General features: G+C 33.1%; 1 protein-coding gene across 1 annotated transcript; it reads right to left on the reverse strand.

Annotated features, from left to right (window-relative positions):
• Positions 1-1963: 1963 nt before the first annotated feature.
• Zip88E (Zinc/iron regulated transporter-related protein 88E) lies at positions 1964-25007 on the reverse strand. The gene is made up of 4 exons (XM_072527941.1): positions 24302-25007; positions 11808-12020; positions 5674-5836; positions 1964-2182 (listed from the first exon to the last, which is right to left on the reverse strand). The coding sequence occupies exons 1-4, from the start codon at positions 24920-24922 to the stop codon at positions 2178-2180; spliced, it is 1002 nt and encodes a 333-aa protein (XP_072384042.1). The 5' UTR covers positions 24923-25007; the 3' UTR covers positions 1964-2177.
• Between the last annotated feature and the right edge of the window lie 49 nt (positions 25008-25056).

Below are 25056 nucleotides of genomic sequence, written 5' to 3' on the forward strand. Positions count from 1 at the left end.
AGAAGATATGAATTCATCAAGAATCAAAATTCTGGGAGAGCATATTACCATAGATATCAACATAGTTCAAAAAGCTATAGCAGGGATGAAGAATGGGAAAGCAAGTGGACCAGAGGGAGTAACTACGGAATTAATAAAGAATGGCTCAGAGAAATTATACAGAATGATCACGGTGATATTTAACGAATATATTAATGGACATCCAACACCAGATGAATGGAAAACAGCATATATGACCCCAATATATAAAAAAGGTGACAGGAGAAATTGTAAAAAGTATAGAGGGATATCGGTCACAAGTTCAATGAGTCGACTATACGGTCGAATACTACGGGACCTGATAGAGGAACATTATCAATCGTCTGAAGACGAAGAACAAGGAGGATTTAGAGCAGGTCTTTCATGTACAGATAACATCTTCTGTCTTAAACAAATTATAGAAAAGAAAATTGTGACAAATAGAGAGTTACATATGACTTTTGTCGATCTTGAGAAAGCATATGACACAGTCCCGCTAAATAAACTATGGGAAGTCCTGGGCACATCAAACATACATCAAACATTGGTTAGTGCTCTCAAATATCTATATTATGGTTCAAACTCCCAAATGAAATTCGGAAAACTCTTAGCTGAAAAATTTGCAGTTACTAAGGGTCTCAGACAAGGATGTTGTATCTCTCCGACTCTATTTAAGATTTATATCTCTGCAGCTCTGAAACAATGGAAAAGGAAAGTCAAAGGAATGGGTATACAATTGAACGATCAGGATTACATATATACTTTACAGTTTGCAGATGATCCGGTGGTAATCTCAAATGACAAAGATGACATGGAATACATGCTTAAAAAACGAATTGAAGAATACCAGAAATGGGGATTAAATATCAATTTAGAAAAGACAAAATACCTCTCAATTGGAGCTGAAGCAGAACAACTCCATATCGATGACAATCAAAAAATAAATCCATGCAACGAATATAAATACCTGGGCGTCATCTTCGACCGTAGTGGAAAAGACGAACGAGAAATAGAACATCGAATTGTACAAGCACGAAGAGCTATAGCATGTTTGAACGGAATTCTATGGAGTAAATAAATATCAAAGAAAAGAAAATGGAACATCTATGAGACAATGGTTAAAACTAGCCTACTTTATGGAGCTGAGACATGGAGAATAACCGAAAAATATAAGAAAAAGGTCGAAGCCACGGAAATGGATGCCATCAGAAGATCGATGAGAATATCAAGAGCCGACAGAATACGGAATGAAGTGATAAAACAACAACAAATGGGTATAGAGGACACTATAGTTGAGGATATTGAGTGAAAACAGCTCATATGGTATGGGCATGTGAGCCGAATGGGGGACGAAAGATTGCCTAAAAAAACGATGATGTGGCAACCCCAGAGAAGAGGACGGGATAGTACTATGAGGTTTTTTCCTCATGATTTACTATGGAATCACTAACAGGAGAATTTTACTTTTATCATTGAATGTGGTCGTCTTTTTAAAGACGAATCACATGCTATAATTTTTCTAACAGGTACTCTCAACTTAAAGTTGATTTCATGTAATCGAATGAACTATCTTACAATAAAGTCGTCCCTAAAACGCAACTCACAATATTGACAATTAAAGTCGTCTACTTTAAAATGTATAATATATGTCTGAATTCTCGATATAAATGAGTCAGATAAAATTAAATTAGAAGAATTATTCAAAAAGTATTTATTAAAAAACAAAATATGTCTAATTTATTAATGTTTTGTAATTTGAGAAAGATTTCCAAAGTGGAAATTGAAACGTCAAAAATAAACTTATTTAAACTTAAATAATTGTGGCTTATTCCCAATAAAATAATAATTTTATATATATATATATATATATATATATATATATATATATGTGTGTGTGTATATATACATTGGAGGCATAGGGTAAAATTAAGAAGAAAACATCTCGTAAAATTAGAGTACCCATTTATTTATATTAAATACAGAATTACTCTGAAAACATATATGTCAGGTTTCAGTCATAATTTGAAAATTTCATTTTTGTAACATCTTAAAAGTTACATTTGTACCATAACTTCACTTGTCAAAAGTATGCTGAGCAACCATTCGTCATTGTCGGTTAACAATTTTTCTAATGCTATACTTAGTTAATGCCTCTTCTCTTAGTCTGAAAATTAAAAAACCTTTATGACTGAAAACGAACATAAAAGAGATTAAAGGATATACTTGAACATTGAGTACTTTTAGTACAATATTCATTACTATCACTTCTAGTAGCAGCAAATATTATTTCTTTAGGTTTTTTTTTACTCTACATTAAAGTGGTATATTAAAAAATTAAAGACAATCTGAACAAGTTACGAAATAACCATCGGCATTAAAATCAGGCTCATGATAAGCTTACTTGCATAACAAATGCTTAGAGTTCCCTTGGCTAGCCCTAAAAAAAATCTAAGAAAACAAGTTCTTAGTATTTTTTAATACACTGTCGTCACTACGTCTGTCATTGAATATATCACCAAATACAGAGAAACCTCTCTAAAACTTATCAAAATAGCTAAAAAAGCGCACTATCAAAATCATCTAGGCAGCTCTAAAAGTGTTGCAAACCCTGAAAATCTAAATGAATACTTCGTTAGTGTGAGTAAAAATATAACATCAACTATTTTGCCACAGCAAGATTCCATTTCTTATCTCCCCAATTTAAAAAAGGTCTCGAATTCATTCTTTATAAGACCATTTGATAAATCTGAACTGATCCAAGCAATCAATGATATCCAAAGCAAATCTTCCTATAGTACCGATGGACTATCCATAAAATTTTTCTCAAATCTCCCGAAAAAGTCCTGGTCTCACTAATTAATGATTCCGTTGAAAAAGGTACATTTCCAGAGTGGCTAAAAACAGACATTATTATTCCTCTTTATAAGAATCTTGAAAAATCTAATGCCTGCAACTATATACATATTGCCATACCATCGGTACTATCCAAAATTATTAAGGGACATATAAATGCCCGACTTATGTCCCTTCTAGTTGAAAACAACATTTTATCACAAAATCAGTTGGGCTTTTTATCTAATAAATGTACCAGCGATACTATGTTTTCTGTGCTACATGAGGTTTACCAGGCACTAAATAATAATCTTTACACTGTTACTGTTTTTGTGACTGTGCTAAAGCTTTTGATTGTGCAAATCACATTTTGATAAAAAACCTAAATTTCTACGGTATTTGAGATATTTCTTTGATTGGGTTTTAATCTTACTTGGGGAATAGGAAACAACTGGATAGAGCAAATGATACTTACTCTAGTCACAAAAGCATTGTATGTGGAGTTCCGCAAGGTTCAGTATTGGGTCCTCTATTTTTCCTTATCTTTAGAAAAGACATCACTAATTTAAAAATCGATGGAAAAAATTTTTTCTTTTTACTGATGATACCAGTATCACCTGGAGCAAGTCTAATATTGCAACCCTTTATGCAACTATAACTTCCGATTTACTTACAATAAAAACCTGGTCCACCAAAACAGCCAGATCAGTATCGTTACTTCTCTAAAATTTCTTGGTATTTTTAAAGACAGCGACCTTAAATGGTCTCTTCATATGAATTTTTTAGGTAAGAAACTAGCCTCAGTCTGCTATGCGATAAAATCTGTTTCGAAGAAAATCAATTTAGCATCTTCCAAAATAACATATTTTTCTTTGTTCGAGTCTCATCTTCGATACGGTCTTCCTTTTTGGAATTCTAGTACAGCTGCCCAATCTTTTAAATTAAATTAACGCTTCCCCCTTTATATATTTTAGAAACTGTTTGCTTAATTCGTAAACACTTACATGTTTTTCCAGCAAGACCTAATCACGGCCACTCCATCAGAAATTCAACCTTTGATGTTTATTTACAAATGACAAAAGCCTATCCATCTAAAAGACCATAATATTCAGTAGAAGAGTTTCTTAATGAGTAACTAAGAAATTACAGTAGCTTTATATACAAGTAACTAAAGTATTTTCATCTATATGTGGGTATCATATGCAGCAACCAATAAGATGAATTGGACATGGCAGAAAGCTTAGGAAAAACTTAAGAAAAATATCGTACCTGGGCCACATACTTCGAAACGATAAACACTCTCTTCTACACGTCATCATGCAAGGCAAAGTAGATGGAAGAAAAGACTTGGGAAGAAAGAAGAAATCTTTGCTGAGGAATAGTAGAGACTGGACTAATCTAAGTGTTGAACAGATATTTCACGTTGCAAAAGATAGGGAAGCTCTAAAGAAGTGATCGCCAACCTTCTTTAGACGACAGCACAATGAAAAGAAGATGCAGCAACTTCTACTTATTAGTTTGTAAAGTTTTATTACGCAATTTACAATTTATTTAAACTTTGCAATGGCTTGTTTATTTTATTATCTTTTATTTTGTGATATTGACAATTTATGTAATTTCAGTAAATTGTAATTGTTATTTTCTGACTTTTTGCAAGCTTTGGCCATAAAATTGTAAAATTTTCAATGACAGTAAAGCATATTTCTCTTCTATTCTATCTTAGCCTTACCCAATCAGGCGGATGAACCGAGAAATAGACCTACGACCTACGGCGTAAGGATGTCAAAGACAAGGAGAAACCACTGCATTTAAGAAACATATAAATATCTCTTGTACCTACATATATCATGGCTACAGCTCTGAGAATGAAGACTACTGATCATGTATATTGGAGTGCTAGATCCGACAGGGAAGAATAATAACACAAAATCATGGGTCTGCCAGGTCGTTAGCTATCGAAACCCAAAGTAAAAGGAAAGGACGCGCCCAGAAAATCTAAAAAGTTTATTAAAATATACTCCTGCAATGTCAAGATCATGTACAAAGCAGGAAAAATTGATGAAACCATCCATGAAATGGAGAGACTGAATATCGATATAATGAGCATCAGTGCTAATGGGCATTGCCATACATAATGACATATCATTCAGTTAAATTTTTGCCAAAGTATTTTGCACATTTCTGCAATTTCAACTAGGTTACTGACTTATTTCTCATTTTCTTTTCAAAATGTCCTGTATAAACAGAATAAATAGAGAAGATGAAATAATATTTATGAAATATATATCCGAAGATTTCTATTTGTTTAAAACCAAAATTCAAATGCTTACTTAAATATGTGCCTTATACGATTTACAAAGCAACCAGACGATGAATGGACCGACATAAGGAATCTAAATTTGCATTCCACTTCATATCGATTCATCTAAGCAAGAACCTTTCATGAACTGGTTTCTAATAGGTACTCAAAATACGAGTAAATAAATATATATATATATATATATATATATATATATATATATATATATATATATATATATATATATATATATATAGTCAACCATTATAATCAATTAGATTTACCGAATTTTAGAAATTTATTATCTTAAAAACATTAAATTGATTCTTAACAAAAAAAAAAGATATATGGTAGTTCACCGTTACTGTCTCCGGCAAATATTTAGGTCAAAGTAATTAAATCCTTTAGATATAATCATTATAAGCAGACAAACTTATTTAATTTAAAATGATCCTTCTTAGGAAGTTTGATCATACGACCATTACAGTCTTTTAGTAATTATCTAAACACTAAGTAGTTCTTACCTAAGTAATTAATAAGCACAGTCATAAGCCCAAAACCAAGGAAAACGAAGAGAAGTTGTACCACTCCCGCTGATTTTCTGCCATGTTGCTGATGCCATCTAGCTCTTTCTCGAGGTAATACTTCACTTACAGTTACATATAACAGTGTGCCGCCAGCAAGTGCCTACAATATACAAAAATAATTAATGTAGATATATTTGAAAAGTATTCTGTATATAAGTTCAAAAGTAAGATTATGATTTAAAAAATTGAATTATTTTTAAGTATGGCGTTTAGATCAATACTTTTACCAATATTATCAGGAATCAAAGAGGAATTGTATTAACCATTTAAAACCAACAGCATCATACACCATAAAGGCGGGGTCCCACCAGTCGCGCTGCGCTGCGCCGCGCTGTTTGTTTTGGTTCATTTGTGCGCGGAGCGAGCTTGAGCGACTAGTGGGAACGACAAGTAGCGCTGCGCCGTGCAAGTTCAAACAAGAACGAACATTATCCGTTGGTTGTCGGTAAAGTAGTGTAGATCAAAGAAAAGTACGCGTTTAGTTGGAACGGTGTTTGTGATTGAAGACCATTTTTACAGATTATTGTGTTTCTGTACTATCTCCGCAATGAGTTTTGAGTGGAATCATGAAGAAGTTGAAAAACTTATTTAGGCATACAGAGACAAACCGGAATTGTGGAATCCGAAAAGAAATAATTATCATATAAAAAGTAAGAAATACGATGCATGGGTATTTATTGCAGACAATATCGGTTGTTCCGTCGCTGAAGCTAAAACAAAGATGACGTCTTTGTTATCTTCATATAGAAGAGAAAATGTGAAAATGAAAAAGTCAATGGACACAGGCACAGCTAATTTTACATTTTAATTTCAGTAGACATTGATAAATGCTTTGTTTCATCTCTTTCTTATTACTGGTTCAATCATTGTAAACAGGTACTCAAAATCGTGTAACGACATACGAAAAAAAATTTTGAAACTGTCCTGCAACTAAATCACTTAAAAGATTATTTCCATTATAAACTTGTCTACTTTTAAATACTGGTGTAACCCAATAACGACGTTTCCTCTGGGTCTTTTGTTTTTCTTATAAAAAATGGTTAACTACTATAACAGCAGCACTTGCTATTGCTAATTTTGTTTCCATCGTGCGCGCGTAAATAAAAACTGGAACTTATTTGTTCCTCTAGAATCACATGCGCAAAGTTGCGCCGCTCTGTGTAGTTCTGCTCCGCGCTGCTCGAAGCAGAGCGGCGCAGCGCAGAATAGCGCGACTGGTGGGACCCCGCCTTAAGAGGTATATTCTTTGCCAACAACGGTCTACGTCAGATTAACCCTCTCTCCTGTACAGTGTTTAATCTAGCGCTAACGTCACGAGAGAAGATGTACGAAAGGTATACAATATAACGCTAAAGGAAGAAAGAATAAATCAATAAAACGAAAATACGAAGTCAATGTATCCATTCATTCTTCTAATGATGGTTGTTAGGAACAAATTTTTGTTCGAACTGAACTTAGCAATATATTTTCTGACGCATATGTAAAACTTTTCTTCTATATCAACATATATCTGTTAATTACACCTAGAATAATACGTGTTTATGAAGAGCTAAATAGAAATTGTCGTAAAAAAAATGTAGTATGCAATTCGCCATCACTGTATACCTTATATTTTTATAACAACACTTTTACTTATTAAAGTATATTAAACGAATACCATATACCAGTTTATGTCGGAAATAACATCAACTTGTGCTGTGGTAAATAGAAAATTATTATTATCGTAGATGAAAATATAGTCTACACTTCTCAATCAATATATACTTTACACTTTTATATCGACTATATCACTTATTACACTATGTTAAACGATTTTTCTATGTCAACATAGATGCTTTTTTGTAGGTTAAAAAACGACAAATGCTTGAGTACATTGGAACCCTATATTAATATAGTAGTGGCTGTTGAGGTGAGAACCTTGTCGATGTGTACGTTCAGTAGAACTCTGTACATTGTAGTAGGCGTTCATAGATTTGTGAAGATCACTGTAAAGCAGTGGATGTGCATCGGACAGGGAGGTCTATGACATGACAGATAAGAAAGAAAGAATTATGACAGTCGAAAAGAAGAGAAATTAACATGACAGATAAGACAGAAGAAGAATTGTGACAAACGGAAAGAAGACGAGTTGAAAAGAAGACGAGTCGACATAACAGATAAGAAAGAAGAACTGTGACAGCCAGTAAGAAGAAGAATTGACACGACAGATAAGAAAGAAGAAGAATGACAGCCGAAAAGAAGAGGAGGGCAGCCATCTCGGTGGGCGGAGCTTGTGTGTTGGGTGTCTTGGGTGTTGGTCATTTTAAGACAAATCCCGTGCTGTGATTTTTGTGACAAGTATTCTCAAGTTAAAGTTAAATTCATTTAATGGAATGAACTATCTTTCAATAAAGTCGTCCCAGGAACGCACCATAAAAATATTGACAAATTCATTTTAAAGTCATCTAATGTAAAATGTATAATATATGTCTGAATTGTCAATATGAGTGAGGCAGATAAAATTAAATTATTAGAATTTTGTTGTACTACCAAGTAACAAAACAAACAAATGTTTGTATTTTGAGAACGATTTCCGAAATGAAAATCAAAACGTCAAAATTAACGTATTTGAAACTGAAATTGCGGTTAGTTCCCATTTAAAATAGTAAATACACTTAAAAAGCCACAAGAGAATAGCTTAAGAACAAAATTAAGAATCAATAAATGACAACAAATAACGGAAGAAAATTAAGCAACTTAACAGCAATGATAAACAGCTTATTAAAAATTAAAATGGAAAATCGCAGTGGTTGGCTGTATACAATAGTTTGTAAAACGTTACAAATGAAGTAAAAACTTCTTATGAAAGATGGTATATGTTTTATTAAAAAAAATTAAATTTATACAAACGATATACATTTAAAATTATCTCCAAAATGTTTTCGGTCTAATCGGACCATCATCGTCGAAACATCTTAGAAGTAGTTGAAACTAGCCAATACGATAGCTTATTATAAACTTATTATAGATTACTAAAATGTGGTGAAACACGGTAGATGTCATAGGATATCACTTTAAGGGAACTTACATCTCCTGCTCGAAAAATGGAGGTTCACATCCAACGATTGAAACCAGCCATCTGCAGAAAATAAATAACAATCTTGCCACTTACGCTGGCAGGGGAAGGATTTTTAGCGATGACTTGACTTCTCGGGGAGCGGACGTGAGAAATGTGGAGGTTCGAATTTTGTCATCGAGGACTTCGATATTGACAGCCGTAGGAGCACGATGGAGTACCGTTCACATTTCGCCTGTTGCTAGTTTGTTTTGTCACAATTGAACATGTAGCAAAGAGATGTGAAAATCAATAATGTAGTACCGTACTACGAATAAAGTACAACAGTTAAACCAAGATAAAATAAAGTGATAAGTTTTAATTCAGTTGAATATTAGTCAGTGACAGCAATATGATATAAGCTCAAATTAATTTGAAAACTTGTCCGAATGGTGGAAATAAGATCGCTAAGTGTCTTCTTTCTGGTCAATTCAAGAAATACAAGTGTTAACTATTATTACCTACATATCTAGTGCAGTGTAAAATTTTTCTATAGGGTATTGCATTTTTTTTGGTATTTCATAATAATCTTTGTTTGTAAATACAGCCTAACAGTTTGCATGTCCGTGCTCTGGTGATCCAAGGGAATTGTTGTGCCCTTTTGTTCAGCTAATTAATATGTAAAATGTTGTTTATAGATAGTAAGATACAATGCCTATAATATCATGATAGTATGCTATAACTGAGGTAATGCCTAAGTATGTTTGCTAAATTTTACTAATTGAATTCATTTTGCAGTTTTACCCAGTTATAAAGGTAGTCCGCCTAATTTCAGAACTATTTACTTAATACCTGATTTATCTACATTTGTATTTTTGTCTTTTTGCTATCTGTTTGATTTTATTTATGTTTACTTGGCTAATTTGTTAACATTCTATAAAACGTTTTATCTGGCTGAACTTTTGAATAATAAAAATGGTTAATTTGTAGCCATTATTTGTTTAATGCTCTCCTATAATCTTACTTTCTTCTGGTAACTAATATGAAGCTAAATATGATAGAAATATAGAGAGATATTATAAGGTAAGTGTGTTTGCTTTTTTTTGACTATGTATGCATATTGGTTTTTTTAGAGGTTTAGCCTATTTTTTATCCTTCTTAAGCCAATCTCATAGGGTAATGTAGAGTTTTCCTCTCCCTTCGAAAAAGGATTAAGTGGCGCCCTTTATTTTCTCCCTTTCATTTAGTACAAAATTTCCTCATTTTCATTGATACATTTCAAATTCCCTCAAATCTTTTAAATATACTCCCATCCCAAATCTATTGACCCACGTCTCCAAAGCTCACCGTTGTGTCTTTCAAAACACCTGAGCACTGGTTTGCAAGGTGAACTAACTTGCTAGGATTTTCCACTTAAAAACCACTCAAGTCTAGAGTTTAAATTTGGAGAATCTAAAGAAGTATTCAAGGTATGTAGTACAGTTGCAGTTCCTGCAGTACTTTTATTTTGTAACCTGGGATTATTGAACAAAGGCAATCAAATTGGAGAGCGCAAGTTCTTATCATCAAAATCGAAACTCACAAGAAGCATATTGTCACTAATTATTCTCAGATAAATAATTGGTTTACTCAATTTGATGCTTTTCCACTACCAAATATTGAAGAAATATTGTCTAAAGTATCACAATTCACTGAATTCACTGTTTTTAGTGCAATAGATTTCCAAAGTGCATACCAGAAGGTTCGTATACTTCCACATGAAAACTGTACACAGCCTTTGAAGCCGCTATGAAGTACCAATGTCTTGGTATTCTGTTAGGTGTAGCCAGTTTCCAATGCACAATCCATATCCACTGGCTCATACGCACAGAAAAACCTCGAAGAGACATACGCCTACCTTGATGACATAACTGTTTTTTATGACAGGACCAAACCCTGTCATAAAGCCCGATAGTAGCAGACTACAACCCTTGTTAAAAATACCTCCACCAAATGACACTGCATCTCTCAGAAGGGTATTGAGTATGTTTGCATATTATTCAAAATATTTAAAAGGGTCCACACATTAGCTCATGTCGACAATTTTTTGTTGAACGAAGCTGCTTTATTATGTTTTGAAAATCCGAAATTTATTGTCGTAAAGTTGTCCGTTCACGCTATTAACAAAAATTTGTCATTTGTTGTTGAAACTGATGCTTCAGAACACTCGATTGCTGCTACCTAGAGTCAGGATTTCGGACCCATTGTTTTTTCAAGATCGCTTAACTCGAACGAGCTAAATAATTTTCCTATAGAAAAAGAATCGTAGAATGTCTAAAAAAGCGGCATCATTTTATTATAGCAAAGCCTTTTATTGTCATCACCGATCAAAAGTCTGTTACATTTGTGTTCAACACAAAGCATTTCAGCCAGATCCAAAATGAAAAATACTAAGATGCCGACTTAAATTGGCACCTTATAAATATGATGTAGTATATCGACCAGGAAAAGACAACCAAGCAGCGAATGCTTTATTGAGCATCTGCTCTTGCGCTGCTACCACGATGGCAGCTGCATCAAAACATCATCCAGGGGTAGCACACACATTCTCTTTCGATTATGACGAAGATGATGACTCGTGACTGTAACATATGTGCTAAAATCAAGCAAAGGTTCTTTAAAAATAAAGGGCTTTTTTCGAAGCTTATAAAAGCAACATCTCCCTTCGAACGCCTTAGTATATACTTTAAAGGACCAGTGCCTTCGAATACCAATAACCATTATATTTTTACGTTAATAGAAGAGTATTCCAAATTCCGATTTGCTTCCCATGCAGTGACATTAGTGCCAAAACAGTAATTAAGAATTTAAATAACATTTTAGAGGAACTCAATTTCTATCAGCTGAAATCAAAGAGTTACCACTTAAAATATGAACGATACAATCACGTTATGTGGTCTTCAGATATCTTTTTATATTATAATTTACCTATTTAAATGTAATAAAAGTGGGAAAATAAATATCTATGCTAAAGAGTAAAGGTATTTTATCTACTTACTTGTAATATAGGCATGGCAACATTCTTAAAACCTCCAGGAACATCTGATACAATCATCCCTGCGATTATACCAGCAGCAGAGCCCACCGAGAAGATGAGAATGTAAATAAAGTGTCTTGTACACGAAATTAATGGAGTTGACGATAATTCTACTCCTAAACAAAATGAAATCACCAGTTTATGGGATGCTACAGCTCCTAAAAGCAGCAACACCTAAAACAAAAAGTGTCTACTAAATTATAAAGTCAATATTTTTAATATTCAGTAAATAAATTTAGTTTATAAAATATCAAAAGTATTCGTATACATATAAAACAACAACACATCAAACATGTCTAAGGGACACAAAGTTTTTTAATGTATACATCAATTTTGATTGGATTTTAAAAAGTGACATATCGTTATAATGCCTGATTAATCAGCAATATTTTTATCTTAGTTTCAGTGTAATATGATTTCTCTATGATAAAATAATCAAAGAAAAGTTAAGAAGTACACTAATTTAATGTCACATTTTATGTACATCATAAAAGTCAATATAAAACATAAAAATCTAACAATAAATGTGTTTAATAATCTTTTGACGCCGCCTTGGCATGCTTAAAATTAAATTATGAATTTTGTTTTGAGGCAATAGGATCAAATTCTGTGTAAGAATGTTTTGAAGTACTTGTCTATTATTATATTAATCTTTTAGCAAAATTGTTGAAAGCGCCAAAAATCTACCCGCAGTTTCCAGAAACAGAAAGAATAAATGTCATGGAAAAGTTTTAAAGAACATTTTTACTTGTCTAGTTTGAACATTGTGCAGATAAGAGCAATACGTCCCTGAAGCATATTCCATACATCCTCGATGGGAAAAAGATCTGGCAATTAAGCTGGACGCGGTCAAAGTGTAATATTCTCATTATGAAACCAATCTTTTACGATTGCAGCAGTATGTGGCGTAGCGGTGATTCTGAGCAAAAAGGTCGCTGGGGCTTTTATCAGCGTGCTACCTCTCTCTGATAGAGTCATTCTGATGAAGCTGCAAAGCAGACCTGTTAGTACGAACATCATTCAAATTTACGCTCCAACATCAGAAATACCAGAAGAGGATATCGAGGAGTTTTACGCACTTGTATAAAAAGCACTAAAATATACCAAGAAGAACGAGCTTACCATCACCATGGGTGATTTCAATGCCAAAGTTGCCAAAAGCAGAATAGAAGACATCGTTGGACAATACGGCTTAGGCGATAAAAACGAAAGGGGAGACCAACTTATCCAATTTTGTCGGAAAGAAGATTTTACCATTGCTAACACCTAGTTTAGACTTCCCCGAGACGACTTTATACGTGGAAGTCATCTGCAGATACAGCCAACAATACCGTCAGAAACCAGATAGACTTTATTCTCATTAACAAAATATTAAAGAACAGCTTGACTTTGCCGAAGACCTTCCCAGGAGCAGACGTCTTATCGGACCACAACTCATTAGTGGGACAGATAGAACTCAAACTAAAGAAACTCATCAACCTAAACAGAACCTGAATTATGACACTCTAAAAGACCCCGTAGTTCGTCAGAACGTAAGAGATGTAATGAGAGAAAACTAGAAACCGCTAAACAACAAAAACAGAGTGTAGAACAAAAATGGAGTTATATCAAACACGTCATGCTAAATGCGGGAAAAGAACATCTCGGAAAGAAAACAAGAGTAAAAAATAAAGAATGGATAACTGATGACATTCTGCAGATGATGAACCAAAGAAGATTAATGAGAAACAGGGACGCGAAGAAACACCAAGAAATCAACCAAACAATTAAAAAATAAATACGAAGAGCCAAGGAGACATGATGCAAGAAAATGTAAACTAATTGAAGAGTTCCAAGTGAAACACGATCATATAAATATCCACCCAAAGATTCGAGGAGCCACTGGTCAATACAAGAGGAGAAACACACATCTTCTCATAAACAAAGACGGGAACCTGGCGACGAAAGTTAAGGAGAAGTTGGTGACATGGAAAATGTACATCGAAGAACTTTTATGGGACTACCGAGGTAATCTTCCAGAAATAAATTGTGAGTACCTTCCAGAAAGGTGATGAGTGAAGTGAGCACGAAGGAGTTAACTGAACTGTTTAACGCCATATACGATTCAGGTAATATCCCAGAGGAATGGCTATTGTCAACATTTGTAACACTACCAAAAAACGATCTGCGAAGATTTCCGAACCTTATGAGTCATGCACTTAAGATTTTTCTTCTTAAAACCATACATGCCAGAATTTACAAGAAATGCGAAGAAAATGTCAGTGAAATGCAATTTGGATTCCGCAAATCCATGGGTACACGTGAATCACTTTTCACTTTACAAGTCCTGCTTCAGAGATGTCGCGATGTCAGTTGTGATGTCTATATTTGTTTTATTGACTACGCCAATGTTTTTGACCGTTGTCAGCACGAGAAGATGGTCGCCGCCCTATAAAAAGTAGGATTGGATGAGAAGGACATTCGGATCATCATTAATTTTTTAAACTGGAACCAGCGTGCTCAAGTCAAGGTCGAAGACCAGCTGACCGACCAAGTGAAGATCATGAGAGGAGTAAGGCAAGGCTGTGTGCTCTCGCCGACTCTTTTCAATATATACTCTCAGGAAATTTTTACTGAAGCCATTCACAAACCTAGAGATAGCAATCCGAGAGAAAGGTGAATACATCAATAATATCCGCTACGCCGATGATACTGTGTTACTAACAACCAGCCTAAATGATCTACAAGCCTTACTAGACCGAGTGAGAACTGTGAGCGTAACATACGGACTAGACCTTAGTAGTAATAAAACTAAATTCATGGTTATTAGCCATGCAAATTTAGATCCCGTGGCACTAATGGCAGGTAGCGAAGAGATCCAGAGAGTCGACAGATTCACTTTCCTCGGAACTATCCTCAACTCACAATGGGACTACGCTCAAGAGATCAAATCCAGAATTGAAATCCAGTGCAAGATGCGGATAGTAAGGTGCTGCATTCTTACAGTGTTACCAACTATATGTTCATTTCGACGAGCTAATCCTACCACATACCGATCTTGTCGAGGAGTAGTTGCACGTTGATGACATCCATGTCTTTCAACGACAATACCAAATTGTTTATATCGACGCCACAATCGCTAAATCACGCTCCGAGACACGTTAAAATGACGTGCAACATAAGCTTGTGAAAGATCAGCCTCAATCATATGCACAGCATTTACCGTTTAAAAATGTGTTAAATGTCGACGCTCCATGACTATCTTTGCATTTAATAATCTTATTTTAGTAAAATTTTAAAGTAAATACAGACTATCTTTAAAATTTGAAGCACTTTTTCTTTTTAAAAATTGGAACAATTAATGATACAAATTTGAGGCGCTGTCACTTTTGCTCAATAAAACAGTGCAATTGACAGATCAACTTTCATGGCATACCTTGATAAGTAGAGAAGAAGTTTTAAAATCGAATGGTATGTATATATTAACAAAAAAGTGTTGAAGTTTTTAATAAAAAAATTGGAATATTGGTGATGTCCCTTAGATTTTTTATGTGTGTATTTAAATTTTAACACATGTTTCTGATGAGTATTATATTATCGATGAATAAAATACTGAATGAGACTGAACGATTAAAAATAAGAAACACATGCTACTAAGGATTATTACAGTTTTTACTGTGTTCCTTAGCTCAACCGTATTCTCCAACTCCATCTGTCCTGCCAATCTCCATCTTGCAGGTATCTTCTTTCTATTTCCTTATTTACTTCGTCTCTAAACGATCTTCGAAGTCCTCCTCCCTTTTTTTTTGTATCTGTAATGTTGTAAAAATTTTCTATCTGTACTATTATGTATTTTTTTTTCTATCCAGTGTAGTGAGTCTATAAAACAATTATTATATTACTGAAAAGTAGTAAACGGTCTCAAAAATAACAAAAGGTCAAGAGAAATCGAAATTGGCACAAAAATGTTGAAAAATAGAGTAAATAGTTTCAAAAAAGGATGTATAACCGTATCAAGAGGATATGAGAAGATATGAGAAGAAATGAGAAGATATGAGAGGTTATAAGAAGAAAATATGCCAAAGGACTGTGTATACGCGCTATATACAAAAACTCTTTTTTCTCTTTTTCTCCACTCTAACTGTCTCGCTTACAGTTACGCGAAAAATATCGCAAATACTGTTTTAAATCGTGTACAGACGCAAAATGTGCTCTATCTCGTGATCTCAGTGTTAGTACCGCGAAACACGTGTTCAGAAACCGGTACCCGGACAGATTCCGCGTATGAGAAACAACCGCGAGTGTAGCCTGTCAATACCGCGAGTGTGTGGAGCAAAAATATTGGTAAGACTTTGTATAAACTTAATTTGCTATAATCTGTATAACCTTTTACCACATATCCTAATTTATTTGAACCAGCCCTATGTAATACAGTCCTCATTAACTGAAATTATATTCATAATTTCACATATGTACACCCTTTTTGTACATAGGTCTTCTCTTCAAAACTACTTCATTGCAATTTTCATGATTCATTTACCTTTAGTTCTCGAGATACTTCTAGTTCGCCGTTTATCTGCCGCACCCTGTATATATGTTTATTAAAATGTACTACTTAAAAAAAATATTTCTTTCTATGAACATTTTTTTAACATTTTTAATTTTCATTGAACATTTTTTTGCGGCCCATCTAAAGTTAAGCATTTTTTATTTGACCCAAGTTAGCTTTTGAGTTTGATACCCATAGACTACATAATTAGAAACATAAAACAAAACTTAGACGTCGTTGACTACTATGGCGCACTCAGGTGGGGGGTTTTGGGGGTTAACCCCCACTCCCCTCAGGGCATATAAAGTAAAAAATAAATAAAGAATAGTAGCAAAATGTAACTTGTCTTTCACACACAATACAAAAAATCCAAAACGCTAATTTAATAATTAAATTACCACTTTAAATATGTAGAATATAATAATTATTGTATAAATACACAATAATTAATAATATTTTTCGTGATATTTAGATATAGATACTTAATATTAGGCTCATAACAAAAGTAGACCGAACGAGTCTGTTGCGAGTAGCATGCGCCTACAGGACTGTATCTGAGGCGGCCTTGTGGGCTATCACGGGTTGTGTTCCTCTACATGAGTTAGCAGTAGAAAAGAGACATCTCTATGAGAGAAGAGAGCATTTGACAACAGCTATAAAAAAAAGAAGAAAGGGAAAGATCAATGGAAAGATGACCAAGAAGAGTGAAATAACAAGGAAGATGTTGCCCAGTGGACCAAGATGCTGATCCCGAGACTAAGGAACTGGGTAGAGTGTCTGTTTTAGGGCGTATCTTCATATGTTCAGAAAGACAGATACAGATAAATGCCTATACTGCGAATATTCCGACATTGTTACTCACACACTGCTGGAGTGTAATAGATGTACAGTGGAGAGAAACAGAATGTATAAAGAAATAGGTATGAACCCTGTGAGTGTCAGGAGAGATGATCGTGAAGATGACGGGAAGTACGGAGGGATGAAATAGTGTTCACCATTACATCCGAGCAGTCATTAAAAAGAAAGAAGAAGAAGAGAAAAAAAACCGGACCAATGACAGAGATAATATTTAATTACTATTTTAATGGGAATAAGCCACAATGAAAGGTTAAAATAAGTTTATTGACGCTTGAATCTCCACTTCAGAATTCGTTGTCAAAAAAGGTAGGTGCGGTAGTGTCACCCCCGTATTACAGATAGTATCGACGCTGCAAGAGGCAACTGTGGCAAGTGTATTTGTCTATCAGCAACGTGTTTTCTATTCGGCGGTTTTAGTCTATGGTATCCATCAGATGTAGAAGCTCGCTATTTGTTTTTCGTGTCCGCGTTTTAAATAAACCTGTTTTTCCCGTTGACCCTACGCAAGATATATATTAAAATTTTGTGGATTTTTGTAATTAAGTTTAGGTCAGTACACTTCAGTGGTTATTATTTTATGAATTGCATGAATTATTTCGAATGAAATTTTAACTTACAGATTTTTTTTATGAACGTCATGTGTTCTTAATATTGCCATTACTATTTATAATAATTCCTAATATTGCCAGTAACAATATTAGGGACTGAATATTAAACTCTTTTGCAGAATGCCAAGAAAACGAGCTGAGTGATCAGAAGAAGATCTACGCTCGGCGCTGCAAATCATAGCGAACGGAACGTCAATCAAAGGGGCTGCCAAGCACTATAAGATTCCTCGCTTAATGCTACGTCTTTATCACAGAACACAATAATCCCGTAAGAAATCTTGGAAGATCACCGGTGATTACGGTGTAAAGAGTCAAATAAAGCCGGTAGAATATGACTTAAGTAATTCTTGTGCAGCCACCCAGACGTAGCTAGGCGAAAAACTCAACTAATGAATACGGCTCGAGTCCAAAAAATGAATATAATATTCGTTGATGACTTCTTTCATAAACTGAGAGATACCATAGAAAAACTAAACCTATTTGACAAACCTGGTAGCATATATATATATATATATATATATATATATATATATATATATATATATATATATATATATATATATATATATATATTGTTATGATGTATTGTTTGTTTGAATGATGAGCAATGAGTATTTTTAATAATATAATATATAGGGTTTTTATCGCGGTTCTCAAAGAATTAGTTTGTAAGTACTTTTTTAAATTATCTTTATTATAACTATTATGAAACACTCATATATATCTAACCTAGCCAATGTAAATTTAAAATAAACTATCTTTAAATTAAAATTCTTATGAAACTAATTAAATTCTATAGACAATGTAAAATTTAAACAAACTATCTTCAAAATTGAAATTGTTATGACACTAACTAAATTATATTAACAAAATTTTGTACCTTTCTTTCACTGAATGCCTAAATGAACTGTTTTCCACTATATGATTCTAATCACCACTGAATGTCTTCGTACTTCGGTTATCCTTGTTTTTGGTGAAATTACTTTTTCCAATTATCAGCTTCTACCAATTTAAGATATATTTTTCTTCACCAGCATTTATAAACCACCAAGCAAACCAGCAAAACAGCATTTATATTTATTCTTCTTTTCAATATACCAATATCCAATTATTATAAGTTGATTTATACTAATCTCCAATCATAATATAATTTTAATTCCTTCCAATATTCTTCTAATATACTTTTTTAATCTTCAATAATTATTTGTGTATAATTATAAATGTGCATAATTTTTAATCTTCATTTAACTCACTATATTAAACAATTGGACTATTTGTAACTGATTGACTGTCTTGAAAATTCTGAACAATTGACTTCACTAGGTAACTAAATGAGTTTATCTTCTACTAACTTTCATAATAAAACTGGCCTCATAGTAACTGTAACTCATAACTGATCCCTCCTAATCCAAATCACCGGGTATTTATATCTTTTCGGATGTTCCAGAACCATCTGGTAAGAAATCATGTTCTATTTAGTTCTATTTCTTCGATATGGATGTTCTCGAAAAAAAATATATGTTGGATCCATAGACATCACCATTATTTCCAGAATGTTCGACCGTCAACAAAGGTCAAATTCTGCATTCTGGAGAATTCGTTAATGTTCTATTGATAATTTTGTTGACATTTAGGCTTTTCAGATCAGAATAAACATTTAAATCATTAAATATATATAAATTAAACATTTTAAACTAACATTATTATTATAACCCCACTTTATATTCCTAAAATTCTTAATTTCTGTCAGTCACTTACTGTATAGTTGGTTGCCTATGCACATGGCTCACTTAAATATATTTACAACATTAAAATACAACTTTTTACAATTATTATATGCTAATTTCTTAAAAATGCCCTCACATAAATAATTTTTATTAAATTCTCTAGTATATAACTTATTAAAATAACCAAATATCTAATATTATCTAATGTGTAACTTATAAATTAATTTTTTAAATAATATCATTTCAATATATATATATATATATATATATATATATATATATATATATATATATATATATATATATATATATATATATATATATTACGGACGAAAAGGGATGCAGATTAACAATCCATAAGCAACAAATTATTTTTGTTAAAAAGGGAGCAAAACGGGTACATTTAACCGCACCTGAACAAGGAGAAAACATGTCAATTGTAGGTTGCGGAAATGCGCTTGGTTAACCTGTACCACCATTTGTGCTATTTAAAGGCCAAAGATTTAAACCTAAATGGTCTGATCACTTGCCCCCTGGCTCAAAAGCTATTGTCACAAATAAATGTAGTACGACATGCGAAACATTTGTTTTGTGGCTTGATCATTTCTTTTCATTCAAAAACCCTGTTCCTACCCTACTAATATTAGATGGACCTTGAAGTCACCTATTTCCATAGTTGAGGCAGATAACCGCATGGACATAATTTTATTTTGTCTTCCTAGCAACACGGCACACGAGTTGCAACCTATGGACAAATCAGTGTTTAAAAGCTTTAAGACATTTTAGGACCAAGAAGTTCTACAATTTTTAACAACAAACCCTGGCAAGGCGATTACCAAAATGAGGCTTGGAAAAATTTTTTACTCTATTTTAGCTAAAAGCAATGACACCATCAAACATTATTTCCGGTTTTGAATTTACCGGCATTTAGCCGTTTAAATCAGACACTATACCTGAAGCTGCCTTTGCACCACGTTTGATCACTCACAGAGAAGAAGATGAAGTAAATCACAGTAGCTTCCAAGATTTATCAGATGTTGTTAGAAGATCTAATAAGTCAGTTGAGCCCGCATATAAAAACGAGGCGAGTACAAGCGGATATCAAGTGCCAGAGAAAACTAATAACAAAAAAAAGAAGCGTTTAATTACTGTCTCAACTAGCGAATTATTATCAAATTTTAGTCTTTACGATGTCTTGATGATGCCGATGACTTGACGATGTCTTTAGATAAGATGTATCTATGAAAAGATCTAGGAGGAGCAACAGCTCTGAAGATGACAGTCCACTAATTGAATTAAAATATAAATAGAGAGGCAATACTGTCACAAAAGAAACAACAAAATGTAATCCGGGGTCTAATCAAGTAAAAACTTCTTACTCCAAATACTTAAACAGTTCTTTTAAAGATACAGGACTGCTGGTTACACCGAAAACTAAATTATCCACCGTAAAGAGAAAGCCATCTTTAAACAGTAAAGCCCATCAAGCTACCAAATATTTGTTAGCACCAATACCAAAATTAAATAACCCAATTAAAGTTGTGAAAAAAGCAACGAGCAGTACGACAAAAAAAAATCAAGTAATGAAGAATTTTGATATTGTTACCTTTGTAACATTTGCAGTTATGCGTTTAAGAAAATATGCGCTTGTACATAGTTACTATCGTACATACTATCGTTATATTCACGAGGCCTGTGTAGGACTGACTAAAGATGATAAAGAAAAGTTTACTTGCGCTCACTGTTCTTAAGTTATATTTTTCAGAAATTTTTGTTACGTTTATATTATTTAATTAAATTTAATTTAATTTTTGTAGAAAAATGCCTAATATTGACATGGGTGGCAATAATAGGAGATCTATAATCCTAATATTGCCATTCGCAACGTCAATAAAAAAGTATTCTTTATTTAGTTTTTTGATATAATTAAAATATATTGTTAAAGAAAATACATTTCTTTACTACAACTCAAATTAGTTTTCATTTATTAATAAAAGTTTACGATTTATTTAAAACCAAACGGTAAGGTGGCAATATTTGGCTCACTTACCTTACAAAAATTAATGTTAAATGTCAATAAACTTATTTTTGCCTTCAATTGTGGCTTATTCCCATTAAAATCGTAATTACTTTAAAATGCAACAAGAAAATAGCTTCAGAACAATATATAAGATCTAGATAAAAGAAGGGAGTGTTCCAACAATGTCTTCAACCTTACAGCGGCCACCTCACTTTCGGAGTACAGTACGTGCGACAGTCAACTGCGCATAAGTAAGAGAGGGTGGTCTTAGTTGGTAGGCAGCATAATAGATACCTGAATCTTTAGTACTTTAAATTAAACTAAAATCCAAATTTTAGGGACTCAAAATGGAGGTAGCATAAAAAAATTCGAAACCCCCCTCTCAGTCAAATTCTGGGTGCACCACTGGTTGATTATAATTTTGAAGTTATTCAATAATTCTCTTTATCTATGAAGCATGGTAAATAGTTACCACAAACATGAAACAAGACGCGATAAATTGAAGAATAACGCTTGCAAATATAATTTATTGTGGACTAATCAAACAACTTAGAAACCACTGTCTCGTCTTCTTTGTCTTTCCCAACGTACTATATCTTGTATGTTACAGAGATTTTTTTTTCTGTCGTCCGATATTCTATATCTCAGTGTTTTCCGAGTTATTGACCTCTACGTTCTAATTTCTGATATTCAGGAGGAACATTGAGCTATACGATAAGTAAGAAGAAATAGCTGCAGCCAAATAAACAGGACATCTAGTCAGAGCAAGTAAAATCTACTCTGCCTAATGTATTCTATTGGTAAAACCCGAGGAAACTAGACCAAGATTGAGATACAGGGATGAATCAGATGAAGATGTCAGTAAGATCGAGCTGCCAAAAACAGAAACCAATAGATAAATAAGCTTAGAAAGATGGAGAATTAACTTTGGTCGTAGCACGACGATGATGCATAATGCATAATAGACCAGGAAAACAAGAAAAAAAAGTACCCTATTTATGACACTCGTCCGGCCATTCAACCGACAGTTGTTTTGAGTAGTATGGACCTCTATAACAAGAAGCTATATGTTTCCTGCAGTCGATTTTTTGGACTGAATTAATTATTAACAAATTAAGGTCAACAAACGGTAAATTTTCGCTTTTTTCGTCTATCAGCTAAAAGTAAAGGGTTTGAAACAAATTTGAGAAGACAAGAAACTTATAAGTCATATAAAAACCTTTAAAATGGCGTTTTCTAAACGTTCCTATCCTTATTTGTTGCTTAGAAAGTTGAAAAATAAGTAAACAATTTCGGTTTTTTATAAATGTAAAAAACTTTTTTTAAAATAAACCTATAACCTTTATATTACACACAATGTCTTGTGGTGCTTAAAATAATATCAAAATTTCCAGTCGATCGGTCAAAGAGTTTAAAAGTTATTTAATTTATTTATCTCAAATTAAATTTTTTGCAACAATATAAGTCAGAAAATTAAATAGGTTTATTAAACATACGGATAAATTCTAAAAGAAGATTGATTCCAGTAATATTATAAAAAAAATGAGGAAGAATAATTTTAAATATTGCAAAATAATTTGGTAAAAACATGTCAATTTTTTGCTTATAAACAATTAGAATAACTTTTTAACCATTTACTGCAAAAAACTAATTTTTCCATATTTTGGCAGCCTGAATTTTTTTACAAATTTAAAAGGAAAAAAGTTGAACTAAGATACTTTGGTACGAAGTTAGTGCTTTTTTTATAAATTGATAGCAGCTTTGTTTATAACAATTAAGGAACTTAATTAGGGTCATCTGAAAGAACATACTTTATGGTTTTAACATGAAAAATTCTAAAAAGATTGCATTTTAATGGAATCGTTCACAAAGCTTAAAAATTGTGGTCCTCAAAATTGGTCGGCTTTGAAACTAGTGAGAGCGCAGGAGGGGGAAGAAGCTGTTAATTGTATCTCTGTTTCTTGTTTATAGATTTCGTCGTTTATTTTTTAATTTGTATGTACTTTTTGCATACATTACAAATATGTATTATTTAAATAATTAGGTTGTTAAATAAATCATCTAATTTGTTTAAACAATTTTTTTCAGTTTTTATTTTTTTTTAGGAATATTTGAGGTAATTTTTAATATTAAAAATAAAATGAGGTTCACATTTACTAAAAATAAATCAGGTAAATGTAATTAAACAAATTTAACCTTTGTAGCCGACAGTGACAAATGCACACGAACTAATTTATACAATAAATAAAGTATAAAAAATAGTCTGGTAGAATAATTATTAAACTACATTGCACAAAGGTGTAAATATTTTATGTTTAGAGGGAGATGGTAATCTGAAAGTAGTTTGTGATGTGCACGTGGCTATACATAAAGAACACTGAAATGTACTATACTTTTGTGGTTAGTGGTTAGCCACCCAACGATCTTCGCAGGAATCAGCTTAAAATTATTAGAAATCAATATATTCTGATCAAGTTGATAAAAAAGAAATCTTAGGGACGATGAGTATCAACTCCTGAACACTATAACCTTACACAAGAAGAGTAGCTGTAACATAATTATAAAAGAAAAAGATTCTTTGAGGTAATATTCAAGAAAAAGTGAGATATTTTTTTAAGAGCAACAGAGTGGACTGATCTCCATACAAGTTGTGTAGCGATAAATATAATATAAAATTTAAAAAAAACATTTACTTAATGATTATTTATGTTTACCTTTTCTGGTTTCGTCTCTAATCCAACAACCAACCCTTCCAGCAACTCGTGTATCGAAAGGGCTACTATAAGTCCAAAATTAGCAGTCGGGGCATTATGGCAAGGCTCTTGATGACCAACGTGGCACAGCTGAGATGGAGGCTGATCACAAAACAGCACACTATCACTTCTAGTTCTATAAAACGATGGGTTATAGGGTGCGGAGTCGGCACGTAGTAGATTATGTCTTTCAGCAGTGCCATACGATGACTTTAGCTGTTGTGACTGTCTTCTGTGGTGGTCATGATTGTGACCATGATTGTGGAAGAGGTTGGCTTCCTCAGAATCACCGTAGAAGTAATGAACTATCTCATCAATTATGTACAGAATAAAAAAACCACAACAGAATAAAATTTCGGCATAGTTTTTATATTGCACTGGTATTGACTCTCGTACTTCTGGTAAAATGTGTACTACGGAAGTTGCTAGTAGTACCCCAGCACCAAAACAAAGTAAACTTGATATAAACAGAGGCCAATGACGTCTTCCTTGTTGAGCGAAACAATTTGGTACAACCCCAACAAACAAACTCGAAACCCCCAAAATAAGAGCAGAAAATAACTTTGACTGAGATAAATTCATTTTAATTATATCAAAGATTGAGAAACTACAACAATTAACGACACATCTTGGTGTTAAATCGTATTAGTACTGTCATTAGGTTAAAGTTATCGCTTAAGAAAAAAGTCCTTCATATCAGTTTTACAACAACTCAA

The sequence above is a fragment of the Diabrotica undecimpunctata genome, chromosome 4 (assembly GCF_040954645.1).
Source record: "Diabrotica undecimpunctata isolate CICGRU chromosome 4, icDiaUnde3, whole genome shotgun sequence".
NCBI classification, from domain to species: domain Eukaryota; kingdom Metazoa; phylum Arthropoda; class Insecta; order Coleoptera; family Chrysomelidae; genus Diabrotica; species Diabrotica undecimpunctata.